Source organism: Lissotriton vulgaris, chromosome 10, assembly GCF_964263255.1.
Source record: "Lissotriton vulgaris chromosome 10, aLisVul1.2, whole genome shotgun sequence".
Classification (NCBI taxonomy): Eukaryota; Metazoa; Chordata; class Amphibia; order Caudata; family Salamandridae; genus Lissotriton; species Lissotriton vulgaris.
Window position 1 is genome coordinate 418,605,274 of NC_141698.1, and position 20,992 is coordinate 418,626,265.

The 20,992-nt window shown below is 44.9% G+C and overlaps 1 protein-coding gene across 1 annotated transcript in view; it reads left to right on the plus strand.

Moving 5' to 3' along the window:
• The window catches only part of JMJD8 (jumonji domain containing 8), a 273,483-nt gene extending 252,981 nt beyond the window's left edge, over positions 1 to 20,502 (plus strand). Inside the window, exons 9-10 of the mRNA XM_086941263.1 lie at positions 14,080 to 14,214; positions 14,398 to 20,502. Of these exons, the coding sequence (XP_086797389.1) occupies positions 14,080 to 14,214; positions 14,398 to 14,478 (216 nt within the window). The 3' untranslated portion in view covers positions 14,479 to 20,502. The remainder of the gene's footprint in view (positions 1 to 14,079; positions 14,215 to 14,397) is intronic.
• Positions 20,503 to 20,992: the final 490 nt, after the last annotated feature.

Genomic DNA, 20,992 nt, shown 5'->3' on the forward strand with positions numbered 1-20,992 from the left:
GAGGTCCTTGACCATAGCATTTCTCTGGGGCACAGGAAGGTGACGAATCGCGCAGGATACTCTCTTGCGGCCCAAGGATGAGGGAGGTATGGCAGTGCCTGATTTTGAAGGATATTATCTGGCGGCTCAGCTGCAGGCTTTCACTCAGGAGGACGCACGGGTATATCGTGGCCCGGAGCATGCTAGGGATGAGGGCACCCCACGGCATGTACTGGCATACATCGCGCTACATCAGAAGCTCTTGGTTAGAGATTTGACAGTGGAGGAACAGACATTTCGACTCTGCTGGAATCGGGCACGCAAACGAGCAGGGGTCCGCTTTATGTATGCTCCGGAAATTCCGCTGGGGATGGTCACAGCCCTCCCTCATGGAGGGGACTGGTCGCGTTTACTGGGCTGGGAAGAGGCGGGGGTCCAAATGCTGGGAGATTTCTACGAGGATGGTGTGTTGCTCCCATTTCAGGAATTGCAAGAGCGGTTTGGTCTTCCGCGAGGCGACTACTTGTTACATGCGGCGGTAACAGGCGCTATGCAAGATCACTGGGGGGGGGGGGTTGCAGGAACCGACGATCTCCATGGCGTGTCAATACACGATGATGTCGGCCGGGATTTTTAAGGCGGTTACCTGCCTGTATTCCAGGATGATACGGGAGGCCCTGCAGCCGCTCGCGGCTTTGAAGGCGAAGTGGGAGTTGGACCTCCAGATGGAGATCCCTGATGCAACTTGGGGTCAGTTGCTGCAACGAGCACGGAAAAGCTCGAGGAACGCCAGGTTCCAGCTCATACACTTCTACATTATTCATCGGGCGTACCTCACCCCTGGGAAAATACGGCAGTACTTTGGGGTGGAACAAGCGGCTTGTCCCAGGTGTAACACAGTTGGGGCGGACTTGGGTCACATGCTATGGGACTGCTCTGTCTTAGGAGATTACTGGCAGGCAATTGGGAGGGCCCTGAATAATGCTACGGATAGGGACATACAGTACACCAAGGCAGTGGGGATCCTACATTGGTTCCTGCACACGTCCAAAACTAAAAAATACCAGCCGATTTATAGACTTGGGGTTGATCCTTGCGAAGCGGGAGATTACGAGGAATTGGAAGTCGAAAGCGGGTCCCACGTATGAGCGATGGTATGGTGAATGTCTGCGGTGGGCTGCGTGTGAAAGTACTCTGAGATACCAGATGGCGTGGAGAATGAATGATGAGAAAGCTATGGAGAGAGCGACCGCTTGGGAAATGATGGTGCAGGCGCTTCGAGAGGATACTGCGGAGGGGGAGGTGGAGGAGGAGGAGGAGGAATTGATGGCAATCGACCCCGCTCACACACCCAGGGACACACCTTAGAGAATGCATAGGACCTTCTTAAACACACTGAACCTTACTCTGACTAGGATCTTTTAACACAGCGCTGCCGCGAGGGGGGGGGGGGGAGTTTGGGACTGTTAAGGTAATGGGAGGTAGGTGATTGTTAGGGGTGGGGGAGGGGTGAAAACCACAAAAGCAGCACACTTTTTCTTGTAAACATGATATCGGACGTTGATTTATGCAGCAAGGAATGGACTCAATGTTAGGGCAGAATAGTCTTCTTTCTGGAGACATGCCGGATATGGTGGGGGGGAAGGATTGATAATCTGTCTTCTTGCTATGTTTTCTAATTCTACCATGGAATTAATGTCTGTCAAATTATTTTGGTGATGCAATAAAAACGATGTTACAAAAAAAATGAAAAGGAACCATAGCAGAGCTAACTACGGCCATTGATAAACTCAACACCATCAATGATTGAATTGGGTTTACCTACAATATAAGCAAGGAAAACAGCACGTTTTGAGATGTACAAACCACCAGGATTTACAACACACTTCAGATCAACATCTACAGGAAAACCACTGATCGCAACAACTTTGTACATTTCAAAAGTTTTAATCAGAACTTGTTGAAAACTCATTAAACATACTCTCAATTATTATGATTCAAAATAATCATAGTGTCTAACCCAAACAAGTTGACTATGAGCAAGAGCAACATGGTGAACAGATTTATTAAACTGGGTTACCCTGACACTATTATCAGTAAAACTATTGCAAGAGTTAACTCAAAAACAAGATCACAACTCTTTGCTTCTAGAAAGACCCAGAAAGACACTAAGTGGGTGGTAAAAGTCTCCACATTTTCTACCAGGAGTACCAAAATCAAGAAGCTATCTTAAAACACTGGCCTATGCTTCAAACAGAGAATGACCTCACTGGGATCTTTAGTCAACCTCCACTCTTTGCATATTAAAGAACCAAGAATCTCAAGGAACTGCCAGAATCCAAGAAACACTCCAAAGGAAAGATTGAATACAAAGGAGCAGTCCCGTGTCTGAACTGTGGCAACTGCAACAACATAATGAAAGGAACAACCAGTAGTCATCCATCAAAAGGCACAAATATCAATTTGTGCACCACAGCCAGTGAAGAGTCCAAAAATATCCGTTGCCAACTTAAATGGCCATGCGGTCTTGCTTACTTTGGCAAAACTGTACTCAGAATCAAAACTTGAGTAATTGAACCCAAGAGCAACATTTGCAATAGAAATGAAAAATCAACTGTGGCCACACATTTCCGCGCCATATTTTCATTCATTCACATTCCATTTACCAACGAGGAGTGTAAACTCATTGGAATGATATTTATTTATTTATTTATTTATTTTGGCGGTTTTGTATAGCGCGAACAAGACCCTTGCGGGTATCAGAGCACTTTACAGGGCAAATATAGGTGGATGACATATACATATAAAAACAGAATTATGAGAGTGCAGTCCTGGTAACTATTAGAGGTTTGCATATATCTACAAGAATGTATAAGAAAAAGTTCAAGTGAATTTAGACATGAGTATCAATTTCACTTCTTTTTTAAAAAAGGCAGCAGACGGAATAAGTCTTGTTTCTGGGGATAAGGCGTTCCAAATCCTGGGAGCCATTCCTGAGAAGGTACGATTATATGTCTTCTTCTTGGAGAAACGTTGTGGTTTAAGTAGAAGATTATCAGAACTCCTGATAGATATTTTACCACCCGATAGTACTAGTTTCTCCACTAGGTACCTCAGGATTTTGTGATGCATTGCCTTATGTGTCATACAGGCGATTTTTAAGTGGATTCTGGCCTCAAAAGGTAACCAATTGAGGGCCTGCAGGTCAGGGGAAATGTGGCAGTTTCTTTTGTTGCCAGTGACAAGTCTAGCGGCTTTATTGATTGCGGATCTTAGCGGAGCGGTCGTTGACTTAGGAAGACCACAAAGAGCGACACTCACATAATCAATTCTGGGAATTAGTAGAGTTTGGACTGCCTGTTTAATGTCACTTGCGGCTATGAAGGGTTTAAATTTTCTCATGGTATTTATCTGAAAATGTGCTCCTTTAGTTGCAGCGCTGATGTGCTTCTGCATATTTAGCTTTTTGTCCAGGGTTATTCCTAGGGATTTAGCAGAATCGATGATGAGAGGATGATAACCATTGCCGTATGCACACTGATTATTTTTATCATCAAGCACTTTGCTATCACGTCCCACATGTACACACAATTTCTTTGTTTGACAACCTTTCCTTCAGTTGCTTTCTGTTTAAATAATGAGCACTCCGCTTTTGTTGATTTCACGGTTTCACCTTAATCACGTTCTGGTTACGAACTGCAACGTATGGAAACCAAGCATTTAATGGCATATACCATTGGGGGTACCATGAAGGACTCTGAGCATGCAGTACGCCCACCGATGGATATTTAGGTTGACATGTAACCTGTGCCTGAAGCTTTGATTTTTATTTTCGTCACCCTACTGGGTAACATATCCCATGAAGAAGGGCCCAGCCCGAAATACATTGGCATGTTTGAAGGCTGAGAAGTAAGCATTTATTGTTGGAAAACTGTTGGAATACTCTGAATTAAATCAGTCACCATTCAAATTCATTAAAATTTGAAGGACTCACACTTGATTTACAAGTTTCATTTTATTAAAGAAACCTTTTGAACAATTGGAGTACACCCCAACCTGGGGATAAGAGTAGTGCACCTAGGGGACACTTTCCACAACATCAGGAGAGCAACTCATTCATTGACTTACGCCTAGGATCAGAAGGTGATGCTCTATTGCACAAATCAAATGCTTTACCTACTATTTGAATTTGGTAGGACCCCCATGCTGTTTTGATGTCTGATCGTGCAAGTCTTGGTGTGCCAGAGGAAATGGTGACACCTTCCTGTAGCACGTTGCCTCCGACATTTGTGAGCTCCCAGCCAAGAAGTGCCCACCAGAAGGAGCCCCAAGGAGGAGAATAAAAACAAAAGGGAAAAACTTCCAAGAGATAATGGAGCTTCCAGGTGTTGTAATCAAGGAGCAGAGTGTCAGAAGAGACGTTGAAGCCAGACACAGGACCCTGAAGGACAATGGGCTCGAAGATAAGCATTGGAGCTGGAAACGGCTGAAAGCTTGGTCTATGAGCAATAGAACACAGCGTGGAAGCTCGAAGCATTGCGACGCACTGACCACCAGAATACCCTCCCTTTAAATAGGCCCTGAACAGATAGAGGACAAGTAATCACAGAAAAGTATCCATAACTGTTTGGGATAAGATAGGTAAAGATTTGGTGTCTGCCATCTTGTATTGGACAGTTATATATTTCTCAAAAATCCTTCAGGATGGATTATGGATTATGACTTTTGCTGGTAGAATGGCCCCACAGGAGGTGCCTCGCACTCCGTGGCCCAGAATGTCTCCCATAAGGCGCACACTGACAGACCAGATGTGAGGTAAGTCTGCAGGGGGAAAGGGCTGCCCTGCATGTGACGCCTCAAAACTACTGCTATTTAACAACAAGGGGTGGTGATGGACAGAGTCTCTGAATTAAGCAGAATACTCTCACCCAGTCAAGAGATCAGGGCTAGATCCAACACCGTTTTTTAGCTCACTGCACCTTCCCAGCTCAGAACCTGGCTATATGCAAATTAGTCTGTTCCTGTCCCAGTGCATGATGGGAACAGGGCAAACCAAACTACCAAGCCAATTCTTACACTGGGAAGGAAACAAGCTTCCGGGGACCAATTTCTGGCATTTCAGCCGTCGTCGGCCCGGCTTGCTTGAATCCTGATGGTGCAATGAGCAAGGGACTCACATCTGAGTATACCCTTCCACGCTTAGGGTGGACAAAATATTTAACAACAAGGGGTGGTGATGGACAGAGTCTCTGAATTAAGCAGAATACTCTCACCCAGTCAAAAGATCAGGGCTAGATCCAACACTGTTTTTTAGCTCACTGCACCATCCCAGCTCAGAACCTGGCTATATGCAAATTAGTCTGTTCCTGTCCCAGTGCATGATGGGAACAGGGCAAACCAAACTACCAAGCCAATTCTTACACTGGGAAGGAAACAAGCTTCCGGGGACCGGTTTCTGGCATTTCAGCCGTCGTCGGCCCGGCTTGCTTGAATCCTGATGGTGCAATGAGCAAGGGGCTCACATCTGAGTATACCCTTCCACGCTTAGGGTGGACAAAATATTTAACAACAAGGGGTGGTGATGGACAGAGTCTCTGAATTAAGCAGAATACTCTCACCCAGTCAAGAGATCAGGGCTAGATCCAACACCGTTTTTTAGCTCACTGCACCATCCCAGCTCAGTACCTGGCTATATGCAAATTAGTCTGTTCCTCTCCCAGTGCATGATGGGAACAGGGCAAACCAAACTACCAAGCCAATTTGTACACTGGGAAGGAAACAAGCTTCCGGGGACCGGTTTCTGGCATTTCAGCCGTCGTCGGCCCGGCTTGCTTGAATCCTGATGGTGCAATGAGCAAGGGACTCACATCTGAGTATACCCTTCCACGCTTAGGGTGGACAAAATATTTAACAACAAGGGGTGGTGATGGACAGAGTCTCTGAATTAAGCAGAATACTCTCACCCAGTCAAGAGATCAGGGCTAGATCCAACACCGTTTTTTAGCTCACTGCACCATGGCAGCTCAGTACCTGGCTATATGCAAATTAGTCTGTTCCTCTCCCAGTGCATGATGGGAACAGGGCAAACCAAACTACCAAGCCAATTCGTACACTGGGAAGGAAACAAGCTTCCGGGGACCGGTTTCTGGCATTTCAGCCGTCGTCGGCCCGGCTTGCTTGAATCCTGATGGTGCAATGAGCAAGGGACTCACATCTGAGTATACCCTTCCACGCTTAGGGTGGACAAAATATTTAACAACAAGGGGTGGATTGGACAGAGTCTCTGAATTAAGCAGAATACTCTCACCCAGTCAAGAGATCAGGGCTAGATCCAACACCGTTTTTTAGCTCACTGCACCATCCCAGCTCAGAACCTGGCTATATGCAAATTAATCTGTTCCTGTCCCAGTGCATGATGTGAACAGGGCAAACCAAACTACCAAGCCAATTCTTACACTGGGAAGGAAACAAGCTTCCGGGGACCGGTTTCTGGCATTTCAGCTGTCGTCGGCCCGGCTTGCTTGAATCCTGATGGTGCAATGAGCAAGGGACTCACATCTGAGTATACCCTTCCACGCTTAGGGTGGACAAACTATTTAACAACAAGGGGTGGTGATGGACAGAGTCTCTGAATTAAGTAGAATACTCTCACCCAGTCAAGAGATCAGGGCTAGATCCAACACAGTTTTTTAGCTCACTGCACCATCCCAGCTCAGAACCTGGCTATATGCAAATTAGTCTGTTCCTGTCCCAGTGCAGGATGGGAACAGAGCAAACCAAACTACCAAGCCAATTCTTACACTGGGAAGGAAACAAGCTTCCGGGGACTGGTTTCTGGCATTTCAGCCGTCGTCGGCCCGGCTTGCTTGAATCCTGATGGTGCAATGAGCAAGGGACTCACATCTGAGTATACCCTTCCACGCTTAGGGTGGACAAAATATTTAACAACAAGGGGTGGTGATGGACAGAGTCTCTGAATTAAGCAGAATACTCTCACCCAGTCAAGAGATCAGGGCTAGATCCAACACCATTTTTTAGCTCACTGCACCATCCCAGCTCAGTACCTGGCTATATGCAAATTAGTCTTTTCCTGTCCCAGTGCATGATGGGAACAGGGCAAACCAAACTACCAAGCCAGTTCTTACACTGGGAAGGAAACAAGCTTCCGGGGACCGATTTCTGGCATTTCAGCCGTCGTCGGCCCGGCTTGCTTGAATCCTGATGGTGCAATGAGCAAGGGACTCACATCTGAGTATACCCTTCCACGCTTAGGGTGGACAAAATATTTAACAACAAGGGGTGGTGATGGACAGAGTCTCTGAATTAAGCAGAATACTCTCACCCAGTCAAGAGATCAGGGCTAGATCCAACACCGTTTTTTAGCTCACTGCACCATCCCAGCTCAGAACCTGACTATATGCAAATTAGTCTGTTCCTGTCCCAGTGCATGATGGGAACAGGGCAAACCAAACTACCAAGCCAATTCTTACACTGGGAAGGAAACAAGCTTCCGGGGACCGGTTTCTGGCATTTCAGCCGTCGTCGGCCCGGCTTGCTTGAATCCTGGTGGTGCAATGAGCAAGGGGCTCACATCTGAGTATACCCTTCCACTCTTAGGGTGGACAAAATATTTAACAACAAGGGGTGGTGAAGGACCGAGTCTCTGAATTAAGCAGAATACTCTCACCCAGTCAAGAGATCAGGGCTAGATCCAACACCGTTTTTTAGCTCACTGCACCATCCCAGCTCAGTACCTGGCTATATGCAAATTAGTCTGTTTCTCTCCCAGTGCATGATGGGAACAGGGCAAACCAAACTACCAAGCCAATTCGTACACTGGGAAGGAAACAAGCTTCCGGGGACCGGTTTCTGGCATTTCAGCCGTCGTCGGCCCGGCTTGCTTGAATCCTGATGGTGCAATGAGCAAGGGACTCACATCTGAGTATACCCTTCCACGCTTAGGGTGGACAAAATATTTAACAACAAGGGGTGGATTGGACAGAGTCTCTGAATTAAGCAGAATACTCTCACCCAGTCAAGAGATCAGGGCTAGATCCAACACCGTTTTTTAGCTCACTGCACCATCCCAGCTCAGAACCTGGCTATATGCAAATTAATCTGTTCCTGTCCCAGTGCATGATGGGAACAGGGCAAACCAAACTACCAAGCCAATTCTTACACTGGGAAGGAAACAAGCTTCCGGGGACCGGTTTCTGGCATTTCAGCTGTCGTCGGCCCGGCTTGCTTGAATCCTGATGGTGCAATGAGCAAGGGACTCACATCTGAGTATACCCTTCCACGCTTAGGGTGGACAAAATATTTAACAACAAGGGGTGGTGATGGACAGAGTCTCTGAATTAAGCAGAATACTCTCACCCAGTCAAGAGATCAGGGCTAGATCCAACACAGTTTTTTAGCTCACTGCACCATCCCAGCTCAGAACCTGGCTATATGCAAATTAGTCTGTTCCTGTCCCAGTGCAGGATGGGAACAGAGCAAACCAAACTACCAAGCCAATTCTTACACTGTGAAGGAAACAAGCTTCCGGGGACTGGTTTCTGGCATTTCAGCCGTCGTCGGCCCGGCTTGCTTGAATCCTGATGGTGCAATGAGTAAGGGACTCACATCTGAGTATACCCTTCCACGCTTAGGGTGGACAAAATATTTAACAACAAGGGGTGGTGATGGACAGAGTCTCTGAATTAAGCAGAATACTCTCACCCAGTCAAGAGATCAGGGCTAGATCCAACACCGTTTTTTAGCTCACTGCACCATCCCAGCTCAGAACCTGGCTATATGCAAATTAGTCTGTTCCTGTCCAAGTGCAGGATGGGAACAGAGCAAACCAAACTACCAAGCCAATTCTTAAACTGGGAAGGAAACAAGCTTCCGGGGACCGGTTTCTGGCATTTCAGCCGTCGTCAGCCCGGTTTGCTTGAATCCTGATGGTGCAATGAGCTAGGGACTCACATCTGAGTATACCCTTCCACGCTTAGGGTGGACAAAATATTTAACAACAAGGGGTGGTGATGGACAGAGTCTCTGAATTAAGCAGAATACTCTCACCCAGTCAAGAGATCAGGGCTAGATCCAACACCGTTTTTTAGCTCACTGCACCATCCCAGCTCAGAACCTGGCTATATGCAAATTAGTCTGTTCCTGTCCAAGTGCATGATGGGAACAGGGCAAACCAAACTACCTAGCCAATTCTTACACTGGGAAGGAAACAAGCTTCCGGGGACCGGTTTCTGGCATTTCAGCCGTCGTCGGCCCAGCTTGCTTGAATCCTGATGGTGCAATGAGCAAGGGACTCACATCTGAGTATACCCTTCCACGCTTAGGGTGGACAAAATATTTAACAACAAGGGGTGGTGATGGACAGAGTCTCTGAATTAAGCAGAATACTCTCACCCAGTCAAGAGATCAGGGCTAGATCCAACACCGTTTTTTAGCTCACTGCACCATCCCAGCTCAGAACCTGGCTATATGCAAATTAGTCTGTTCCTGTCCCAGTGCATGATGGGAACACGGCAAACCAAACTACCAAGCCAATTCTTACACTGGGAAGGAAACAAGCTTCCGGGGACCGGTTTCTGGCATTTCAGCCGTCGTCGGCCCGGCTTGCTTGAATCCTGATGGTGCATTGAGCAAGGGACTCACATCTGAGTATACCCTTCCACGCTTAAGGTGGACAAAATATTTAACAACAAGGGGTGGTGATGGACAGAGTCTCTGAATTAAGCAGAATACTCTCACCCAGTCAAGAGATCAGGGCTAGATTCAACACCGTTTTTTAGCTCACTGCACCATCCCAGCTCAGAACCTGGCTATATGCAAATTAGTCTGTTCCTGTCCCAGTGCATGATGGGAACAGGGCAAACCAAACTACCAAGCCAATTCTTACACTGGGAAGGAAACAAGCTTCCGGGGACCGGTTTCTGGCATTTCAGCCGTCGTCGGCCCGGCTTGCTTGAATCCTGATGGTGCAATGAGCAAGGGACTCACATCTGAGTATACCCTTCCACGCTTAGGGTGGACAAAATATTTAACAACAAGGGGTGGATTGGACAGAGTCTCTGAATTAAGCAGAATACTCTCACCCAGTCAAGAGATCAGGGCTAGATCCAACACCGTTTTTTAGCTCACTGCACCATCCCAGCTCAGAACCTGGCTATATGCAAATTAGTCTGTTCCTGTCCCAGTGCAGGATGGGAACAGGGCAAACCAAACAACCAAGCCAATTCTTACACTGGGAAGGAAACAAGCTTCCGGGGACCAGTTTCTGGCATTTCAGCCGTCATCGGCCCGGCTTGCTTGAATCCTGATGGTGCAATGAGCAAGGGACTCACATCTGAGTATACCCTTCCACGCTTAGGGTGGACAAAATATTTAACAACAAGGGGTGGTGATGGACAGAGTCTCTGAATTAAGCAGAATACTCTCACCCAGTCAAGAGATCAGGGCTAGATCTAACACCGTTTTTTAGCTCACTGCACCATCCCAGCTTAGAACCTGGCTATATGCAAATTAGTCTGTTCCTGTCCCAGTGCATGATGGGAACAGGGCAAACCAAACTACCAAGCCAATTCTTACACTGGGAAGGAAACAAGCTTCCGGGGACCGGTTTCTGGCATTTCAGCTGTCGTCGGCCCGGCTTGCTTGAATCCTGATGGTGCAATGAGCAAGGGACTCACATCTGAGTATACCCTTCCACGCTTAGGGTGGACAAAATATTTAACAACAAGGGGTGGTGATGGACAGAGTCTCTGAATTAAGCAGAATACTCTCACCCAGTCAAGAGATCAGGGCTAGATCCAACACCCTTTTTTAGCTCACTGCACCATCCCAGCTCAGAACCTGGCTATATGCAAATTAGTCTGTTCCTGTCCCAGTGCATGATGGGAACAGGGCAAACCAAACTACCAAGCCAATTCTTACACTGGGAAGGAAACAAGCTTCCGGGGACCGGTTTCTGGCATTTCAGCCGTCGTCGGCCCGGCTTGCTTGAATCCTGATGGTGCAATGAGCAAGGGACTCACATCTGAGTATACCCTTCCACGCTTAGGGTGGACAAAATATATATAGAGGACAATGAATCATAGAAAAGTATCCATAACTGTTTGGGATAAGATAGGTAAAGATTTGGTGTCGGCCATCTTGTATTGGACAGTTATATATTTCTCAAAAATCCTTCAGGATGGATTATGGATTATGACTTTTGCTGGTAGAATGGCCCCACAGGAGGTGCCTCGCACTCCGTGGCCCAGAATGTCTCCCATAAGGCGCACACTGACAGACCAGATGTGAGGTAAGTCTGCAGGGGGAAAGGGCTGCTCTGCCGGTGACACCTCAAAACTACTGCGGCTCCCTAGTTGATCGGGACAGGCATGAGTGCCGCAACATCACTGCTTTCTCCTACACGGCCTGGCAGTTCCTATAGGTCTTACAGTCAAGCACAATCGTTCAGTTTACAACTTTTGTCTGGGTGGCTAGACGTTGCTCTGCAGCCCTGGGGCGGAGAGTTGGGAATGGTTTACAATCCGATCTGGTTATCCCTTATCTTATTGAACTGTGTTGGAGGGTCTTTGTGGCAGAGCTGATCTGTCAGTACCAATGTTTAAGAAGCGCTTTACCAAAGTTACAAACCACATATCCTGAACTTGAAAATGGCTAATCTAGCATTCATCACACGGAATGCTTCTTTCTTAAGCGTACAAATACCCATATCACCTTACAAGAAATGCACCTGACACAACAAGAAAGGATTAATTTACAGAAGCGGTGGAGAGGTCAGTGCTATTGCACAGATCACTCCCGCTTTGCTAGATGCAGCCCCAACACTCTGCCCTTATCCTGCATGCTTGGTCTGGGACTTTTAGAAGGTGTTTGACATAGTGTACTGGGAATACATGTTTGCTTTGCAGTATGGAGCTAGGCCCAAAAATGACACGGATAATTAGGCTACTCTATATTGCCCCAGTGGGCAGAGTCGAAATAGACCAACTCATATCAACAAGGCTGCCCAATTTACGTTTGCGTCCGCCTTATCGCCGTGGAGTAGTTATGCCACTCTTTTTCTTACATTCAGGTCATTGAACCCTGTTGGCCAGCAATAAGATGCGGAGCTATTTTTCTATGAAGCGATATTTATGAGCCTTGAGAACACCCTTTTTCAGCTGTCGCCAATGGCGTTTGTCATCACGGTAATGAAGGAAGAATCGCAGTAGCAAATGCGCCCGTTCTCTTCAACACTAAGTAATAGTATCTGAATTCGGCACTTCGATTCACTCGAACCAGTATTTTGGTGCACACAGCACCAACTTGTGGACCTACGCCCATTTAAATCCTTGGCACAGGCCTGACCTGTAGCAAATCAGCAGTGGCCTTTCTCTGCTCCATTTACGAGAGTGGCAGTTGCAAATAATTTTCTCCAAAACCACCCAGACAGGTCCCATTGCCTTCCTTTTCTGGTACATACATCGTACGCGCCCTGAAGAAGGTGGCACCCAAACGAAAGGGTCTTTCACCGAAACGCGCATCGGTGCTTTTGAACGAGTCCCCTCCTTTGATATTTCTGAATTATGTACCTTTGAAGTATCGGTGAAATAGGTTGAGATGTGTATAATTTGCAGTATTGACCAGTAGGCTAAACCGGCCGCTTTGAACATCAATACACATTGTGAGGGGCTCTGGTGCATATTAAGCTCTGTCTGTATATATGTGATGTATGCATCTGTGGTTCGGTTTGAGTATGCAGTTGGCTGAGTGGTGTTGAATGAATGTTGCGTAATGGGATGTTTTGTCTAAAAATGATTTTTTGTAGTTAGCATATGTATTTATTAATACACTGATAATTTTGTATTGAAAGTATATATAACAATAATATTTTTTTTTTAAAACTATAAAAAAAATGAATCAAAGAATGAGTATACCTTCCTTAAATGTCTTTATATGTGTGTTAATGGTCCAGCCAGAGTGTCCAACTTAATATATGACGTATAGCATATGTTAAAGTAAAATAGGTAGAGTTCATTCTGTGAGAATATTGGCACTTTCACGATGGAGCCTTTAACACTACGGCTACATCAGTTGGGAGAGGACTGGGGCATTATACTTGATAGAGAGACGCATATTGTGTCCCTCTACACTGATAATGTTTTGATTTATATCCGAGAAATCCGTAACAACGTGACACAACAACAGCTGATTTAAAATGGCCTCCGGTCTTGGAGTCAACTGGTCCAAAACTTGCCTCTAAGCTGACTGTCTCATAAAAGTTATTGTCCTAGATAATCACTGTATCAAATGAGAGCCCACCACTTTCTGTTATCTAGGTTTAAACACACTTCACTCTATCAATGTTTTGATAGATAGTGATGTGATGAGAGCAGTGTCATCACTCAGATACCAAATCTTTTTCTGGAGGACACCACCCCTCCTCCCCCCATCAGTGCCCCCTAGCTTTCTGTCTTACCACATTCTTTTAGTGCAGACGATCAGTTGCCAAAAAGCACAGCTAGACTAGATGACCAGTGAGGTATCTGTTTCGTTAACTCAGAAAAGGAAAAACGATTTCACCAAGAGTCCATGTGCATATACAGTGTCATTTTATTAGCAAACAAAATCGCAGATCGTTTTTGTTTGCATTAGGCTCAGGGCGGAAAGCATCTACTTCTTGGTCCCCTAGACAAGCTCTTGTTTTGAGCATTTGCCAAGCAGCTACATGGTCTACCATTCAGACATTACTAACGATTTTTGTTATGACACAGAAGTGAAGAACAAGTGCTGATTTGGACATGTCATCCTGGTAAGGTGTCTAATACTGGATTGATTTTCTTAAGCTGGGCCTCCTAATGTGGTGCTGCTTTGAAGTGGTTGAACATGAGGAATCTGAGAGCATTATTTATCAAAAATAAAATGTTACCAATAGTAAATAGCTACTTTGTCATTGGCATTTTATCTTCAACTGAATGTGAGGTCCTTCAGAGGACAATGTTTACAATTGATGAAACTGTGTATGTTTTAGGGATGAGGAGAGTGAATCACTGGTTTGAGGGTTCATTTCAAACTTGTATCCTAAAGAATTGTCTTTCCTTCTAGCGCTGGTTTCTTTATCCACCAGACCAGACACCTGAATTTAACCCTAACAAGACTACGCTGTCATGGTTGACAGAAACGTATCCTCTCCTTCAAGAATATGAACGTCCGGTCGAGTGCACCATCCGCCCTGGAGAGGTAAGGATGTAGAGAACTGTACTGAATTGTGGGAGAATGTTAGAGATGCCCTTCTAGGATTCAAAACATTGTTGTAGATTAGGTAGAGTTGACAAAGTGTACAGCTGTTGCCTTCTGGGCATCATCACCTTCTCAGAAATCCGCATCATTAATGCTCCTGTTTTTTTTCTGTTGATTTGACAGGTTTTGTACTTTCCTGATCGCTGGTGGCACGCAACCTTAAACTTGGACACAAGTGTGTTCATCTCCACATTCCTTGGATGAACTTGGTGGCTGTGAGGCTCTTTGTTACATTAGTCCCAGCACCAGAAATCTTCATTGTCACCACTAGTGCCTACTGCAGTTTCATGCAGGATGGGAAAGCCCTAAACTGCAGCAAATGACAGCTCATATCAGAGACAATACGAAAACAAAAGTTCCCTGTGCTCATGGGCTAACATTACATTGGGATGTTCAGAGAGGCATCTCAACCCTTTTTCGACAAATCTGCACTTTCTCCCAGTTGTAAGGTCTCTTTGACTTTGTTACTTGAAATGTCTTTTCGGCTGGGAATCTTAGCTCATTATTTATTTTGAGATGTTTTTATTTAATCCACACTTTACAGGGAGTCCATTTAAAAAAATGAAATGATTGTAGAGTTGACAGTAAAGGGGTCAGATTGGGATCCAGCATCCTCACCATATCTATTAAAGGGTTTAAAATCAGATTTTAAAACCTACTAGTCTTCTGCACAAGTTCATTGGCACCTAGTCAACAGTTTCCACTTTGAGTAACTCTCCTGTGTCCATCATGAGTTCTTCTCTGCAATTCATGAACCCTGAATACCTCCCACAATATCCAGGTTCCTAGTTTTGTGATGCTGCAACTGAGAAAGACTATTCATTAAACTTGAATTCAGTGACAATTTCTATGTTGAGCATCTATTAAGCAATCTTTCCTTTCAACTCAGGATTCCATGCTTATGTGATGTAATATACTTTTGTGATGAGATATTAAACAACAGGTGGTTAAAATGTCCTCTTACCACCAACCTTTCATTTACTGACTTGCACAGTGAATGAGTCAGTAGTATTGGTAACTGCTAAGGACCTGGTAACTGTTCACATTTGTTTATAAGAAATCTACATTGAATAATAGAGGTTGTGTATGTTTTTTAATAAGTAACTGGTTACTTTTTATTCTCAGGGATTTTTATTGGCAGTGCTAAAAGTGAAAAATCCAGCTTTAACCCAAGCAACCCTAATATGGACAACAACCCCAAAAACTCCCCAAACGTCCATTTCTAAACTTGTGAATTGGCTAGACGAGTCTGAATTTGCTGTGGAAACGCAGCATTATAGAACTAGTGCATATCTTAAGAGTAGTAGTCTGGTGTATGGGACGTGTGCTCCTTTGTGTACAATGAAAGACTCCCTTAAGAGAAACAATATGAAAAAGGCGGAGCGCCGGGTGGGTTGAAGGAGTACCATTGATTATGTTATCACTTGTGCTTGTTATTCCCTAGTCCAAATATGTTAGTGTTGGGTTCAGATGTATGGACAAAGGACACCAATAAAACAGTCCAAGATAATGTTGATAGATTCAGGAGCAACCAAAATAGAAACCGTGACGTTTCAAATATTCCATCAAGCTACAATCCTCCACCTGGGTTGGAACTCTAGAAATCTTGAGTACTAATCTCTCCAAACACACAAACATTCCACTTGAGAACTATCAACACACCTTCCTCTTTACAAAACGCACTGCAGACACATTCCACATACATAAACATTCCCCAAAACTCACTTGTGCATGTTGCCACCATTCAACCAGAAGATAAGTCAACATGCATCATAAATAATAACCTAGAAAAACGGATTCATTTGGTTACATAATCAACCCAGTGGGAAGGAATCTTTCCCTTCTTAAACCTTGTTTACCCATACAGATATTTTCCTTTCTGCTTTCAGCCAGTCCAAACACTGCGACGCCATCTGAAATGCCTTATACTTTGGAATGGGATAATCTTGATAGCTCTAACCCTTCAAAACAAACCACATTACCTGCATCATTTCCATCAAAAACATCTAGTCTATTTCCACTTTTCAACAAATGATCCAAATTCTACACATGCCCATCCCAGAGTTTTACGCCATTACACAAAACCTCCACAGTTTGATGCAGGCCAGTCCCTCTTACAAGTGCTAACGTGCATTTGCTTCTCCCATAAAACATGGTGACATTGGTGATTGGCATATTTAGTTTAGTTATAAGTCCATTGTAAAGTGATATGCCATATACCCAGGGCCTGTAATCTAAATGCTACTAGTGGGCCTTGTCAAGGCTAGTGGAGTTGTGTCACCCATACAAGTAGCCTTTCGGACCTGATTTAGAGTTTTGCAGGCAGAGTACAATCCCTCTGGGTGGCGGAGGACATTACCTCCACCAGGCTGACAGACTTCAACCCGCCAAATTTAGAGAGGACTGTTTACCAAGCTGTTGTCTCTGTACATTGAAGGGACCGCCATCACCGCGGTTCCTTTACATAGCTAAACGTTTTGTGGATGACTGTTGTCGGTTTTGGTTGCCATCCACTAGATGTTTAACTTTTTTGTTTTTAGAATACAAACTCCAAAACTGGAAGGTTGTTTTTAAAAAACAGCAAATTAAAGCCTCCACATACACTTGAAGTTTTTTCCCAGGGTGTGGGGGCCTGTCACCTGCCCAATCACCACGGACGACTGTTATGGTATGCTAGAGGTATTTATTGGTTGCTAAGTATAAAACGGTAAAAGGAAGGGATCCAAGAGAAAAGATTTCCTGGACTCGTTGTGGGATCCTCTGTTCCTCTGTTCCTGAAGTAATATGACAGTCTTTTACTTCTTGTTCTCTCTTTTCACGCGGTGTTCGTACCCTCGGTAGAAGAAGAAAAAGAGAGGCGATCAATAGGGGTTCCCTGGTTGGCTTGTACCTCCCTGTCAAACCGTTCCCTTAGTTTCTGTCACTCTCCCCTCTTCCCCGTGTCTGCCCTGATGAAGTTTCTGACCTGTACAACCTAAGAAGCTTCTTGCCTCAGACGACCCTTCTAGCCCTGGGTACTCTCTCTGACCCTACCTGGGCTTTTATCATCCTTTCGGGCTTTCTCTGTTGCACAAAAACGGAAAAAGAAAAGGGAAAAAAAGGAAAGTAGGCCTACTATTTACAAGGCAGACCCCATAGAGGGATTACGTGCTTAAGGCCAACTTAGTGGGGATTGGAAGGCGGGGTATCGCTCTCTTTCCCTGTTTATGGCTCCCCAGTTCTCCCCACTCCCCTCTATAGGCCTGTGAAGACAGCTTGAGTGCGCAGCCAGCTCCCCAGCTGCCGCCCAGTTCCCGTAATGACTTGCCTGAGGCCGTGACCCGATGACGGGGTCACGGCTGCCTCATCCAGCACGCCTTCCACAGGGGACGCCTCCATTCTTTGCTCCTCGGTGGTTCCGTCGGCCTCCGGTCCCTTCTCGCTGTCGTCCCCTCGTCTTGGACTCTACGTCTCCGCCTCTACTTCCGTCCTTTTCTCCTCCTTGCTCCTGGCACTGTCGCGATTATTCACGACTTCTCTGAACTTTCTCTGCTCCTTTGCGTCTTCCGGCTCTCTTATTCCCGGCATGCCCGGCCTCCCGGGTTGTTCTGGAAATAAAGGGAAGCTGTGTTCTTTGGTGCCCCTGGGTTATTCTCCCTCGACCTCCTGTGGCTCCCTGCCACAGGGCCATTAAAGTTTTTTTCCTGTCCCTCACCATCTGGTTTTTCCTGTTACTCACTGACAGGTAAAAAAACCTTTACCCACCCTCAATGGGGTAGGCAGTGTAACATCTTTCCTCCAACAGTCCCTACTTCGTTGGGCCATTGGAAGAAGTATTCAGTCAACTGAGCCAGTATGGGCTTCGTCGACGGAATAGATAAGGTCTGTCCGTTTCTAAATGAAGCAGGCAGACAAAGGGGTTGGTGTTAGGTCATGTGATTGTGAGGGAGTACGCTATCCGCCAAACTCAAAATCAGTCCCTAAGACACTGGAGAAACTGTTTAGTGTCAGAAAGTTATGTTCGAGGCATATGAGCTGTAGATCATATGCTTTAGCATGGATCGCCATCTGGTGTTGGGTCCGGATGTTTGCACTTTGTTTTTGTTCGAAGAAGTCTTTGCAATCACGAAGTAGCTCTATATGCCAAGAACAGATGCATACTGGGTAAGTAGCATTTTCCTTATCCTACAGGTGACATCACCTGGAAAAGGTTATGAACAAAAAATAATAAAATACCTTTGATCAGTGCAGCATTTAAGAAATGAACACCAATCACTTTAAAAAAAACACCTTGCTTATACAACTTTCACTCAATGCGAACTGATAGGGTGAAAGACACTGGTCAAGGGAGACAGCTAGAACTTAAACTGATACGGATCAGCAGGCATTCTTCCCGATGGAGGCATGTAAAAGCCTTTCATTTCTGTAGAAATTGCTTTGCAACCATCACTGGTCCCACAAAGCCTGGGTAAAGTGGGCTGCAGCCACTCTCTCAAAGTGGGATGCACATTGGTGTCCCCTCAGCCTCAGGCCAAAGCCTGGGGGTCTTAATTCATGTAAATGCAACATTTGTAATTAAATAAACACAGGGCCCCAGGTAGAAGACATATGATGTGTACCAGAAAAAGCACTTACAAAGCCAGTTCATCCGATAACTTCAGCAAAATAGTTAATACAAAAGATGCATAAATAATCAGAAACCTTTCATTCCAACAGTAACACCATAGCCTAGCATTACTCACACAATGAAACAGGCAGTACAGCTGAATACCTACATCTTTACTCCAATAATAATTGAAATAAAGGATAAAGATAAACCCCAAAACATCAAAACATCATATTAACACTCCAACAGAAATGGTCATCTACTACCGTTGTAACAAAATCCTTAAATCCAAGGTGCCAACCTTCTTACAATCTGCAATTCATATCGATCTCCGTTTATCAACTGTCTCATTTCTATATAGTGTACATTGGTTTCCATCTGCTCACCACCTAGCTCAATGCAGAATCTTTACCACCACCTGTTCTACAATCCTACTCAATGCCCCATTTGTCAATCATAGTTTCTACCAAAATAAACACCCACTAAATTCTGCTTTACCAATAAACCCTTACCATTAAACCTACACCACCCTGCATACCTTAGCATACTTCAACTTCCCCCCACATTGTTTCACTACTATCACCTTGTGTGGCATTAAGAACTTTTCTTGGGGTTCCCCTACCCTCAACATGCAGCTTTGTTATACATTTCTATTCCCCTACCACTGTTGATTTAAATTATACCAGAAACTAAATCTGTCTTAGCTAACACCTTGCATTTCTTAAGGAAAGCTTCTAATTTCCAACCGGTCAATTCAGTTCTTTTACACAACCTCTCCAACAGCTATGGCTGAATGCAGCTGAGGAGATGGCCACCTTACTGTTAACAGTTTGAGTGGCAGAAACTTTGTAGTTCTGTTCAGCCATTCAGTGAAAATGGATTATTACAGTTGCTGCAACCCAACACCAAGTGTTGAACATATACACATTCACCCAAAAATCCTGTTTAGTTCAGCTAACACAACCATCAACTTAGTATTACTTAGCGGAGTGGACCACTGCAGCAGTCTAGCAGTGGGTCGCTCCTATATTTTTTAGCCCATTCAGAAAGGTCCTAGTCCTTGAAACCAGTTTCCTGGACAGTCTTCCTAGTCGTATGTTATAATACTACAGCTAAGTTGTCTTTTCTGTCTACCATAAAAGGTGCCACATACAAGCGATTGATGCTATTATACAAAACAGCCTGTGTTATTGTCCCCACATACCAGACTCCCTAATCTGTTACACTCCATCCATGAACTCACTATGTGCTAGTCACAATCACAAAGTTATATCCTGACCATACTGTGCCCCTTCCACTTACCCAGACTTCAACTGCCGAGGTCCTTTACAACAGAACTCCCACTAGATATTTCTTCAAGCCCATCTCTCCAAGAGTTAAAATAATCATTAAAAAGCAATTACTTGCTACTAGAAAAACAAGAGTGAATACTGTCCCATTCAATGTCATCCACTGTATGTATATAGACATTTACTTCAATGCATCTGTCTTCAACAATACAAGGCTTCAAATAAATCCATAGTACTACTGTCCACTTTGGTTCCATGTGATCGACAACCACATTATTCTATGTTCCACCTCTGTTTCTGTTCAAAAGGTTACAGCTACTAAGTCAATAAAATAAAGCAAATATAACCCAGAAACTGTGTTTGTGATCCTGTAAACTAAATGGACTTCTTGGTCATCCTGTTCTTTCTACCTCCATCTGACAATCATGTCTGGGTAAAATAGAGAAACCTTTCTGTGTTTTATTCTTTTTTTGGTAAAAAAAAACGCTGAACATTTCAGCAAAACAGAATTGGGCACAGTTGTCCGAGATGAGTTTTGCTAGCAATTCGTTTTGGAAACACATGCCCTAAGGGACTGCCTGTTTTTGCTCACATGATTCTAAATTGCATAAAGTGAGTAGAGGGGTCAGGGGGTGGGGCTCCCATCCAGAAGGTGGACTCTTTTACCTACCTGGGTGCAAAGCTGTCTGCAGGCATGTCCTTGAAACCACATGTTAGTAAAGCGACACAAAAGCACAAACAGATCTTGAGTGCAATTCTTAAAGAGTGAGGAAAATCGAATTTTATATGACCAGGTATGTCCCCTATCGTGTACCCCAACGTCCCATGTATGTGCATGACCTCC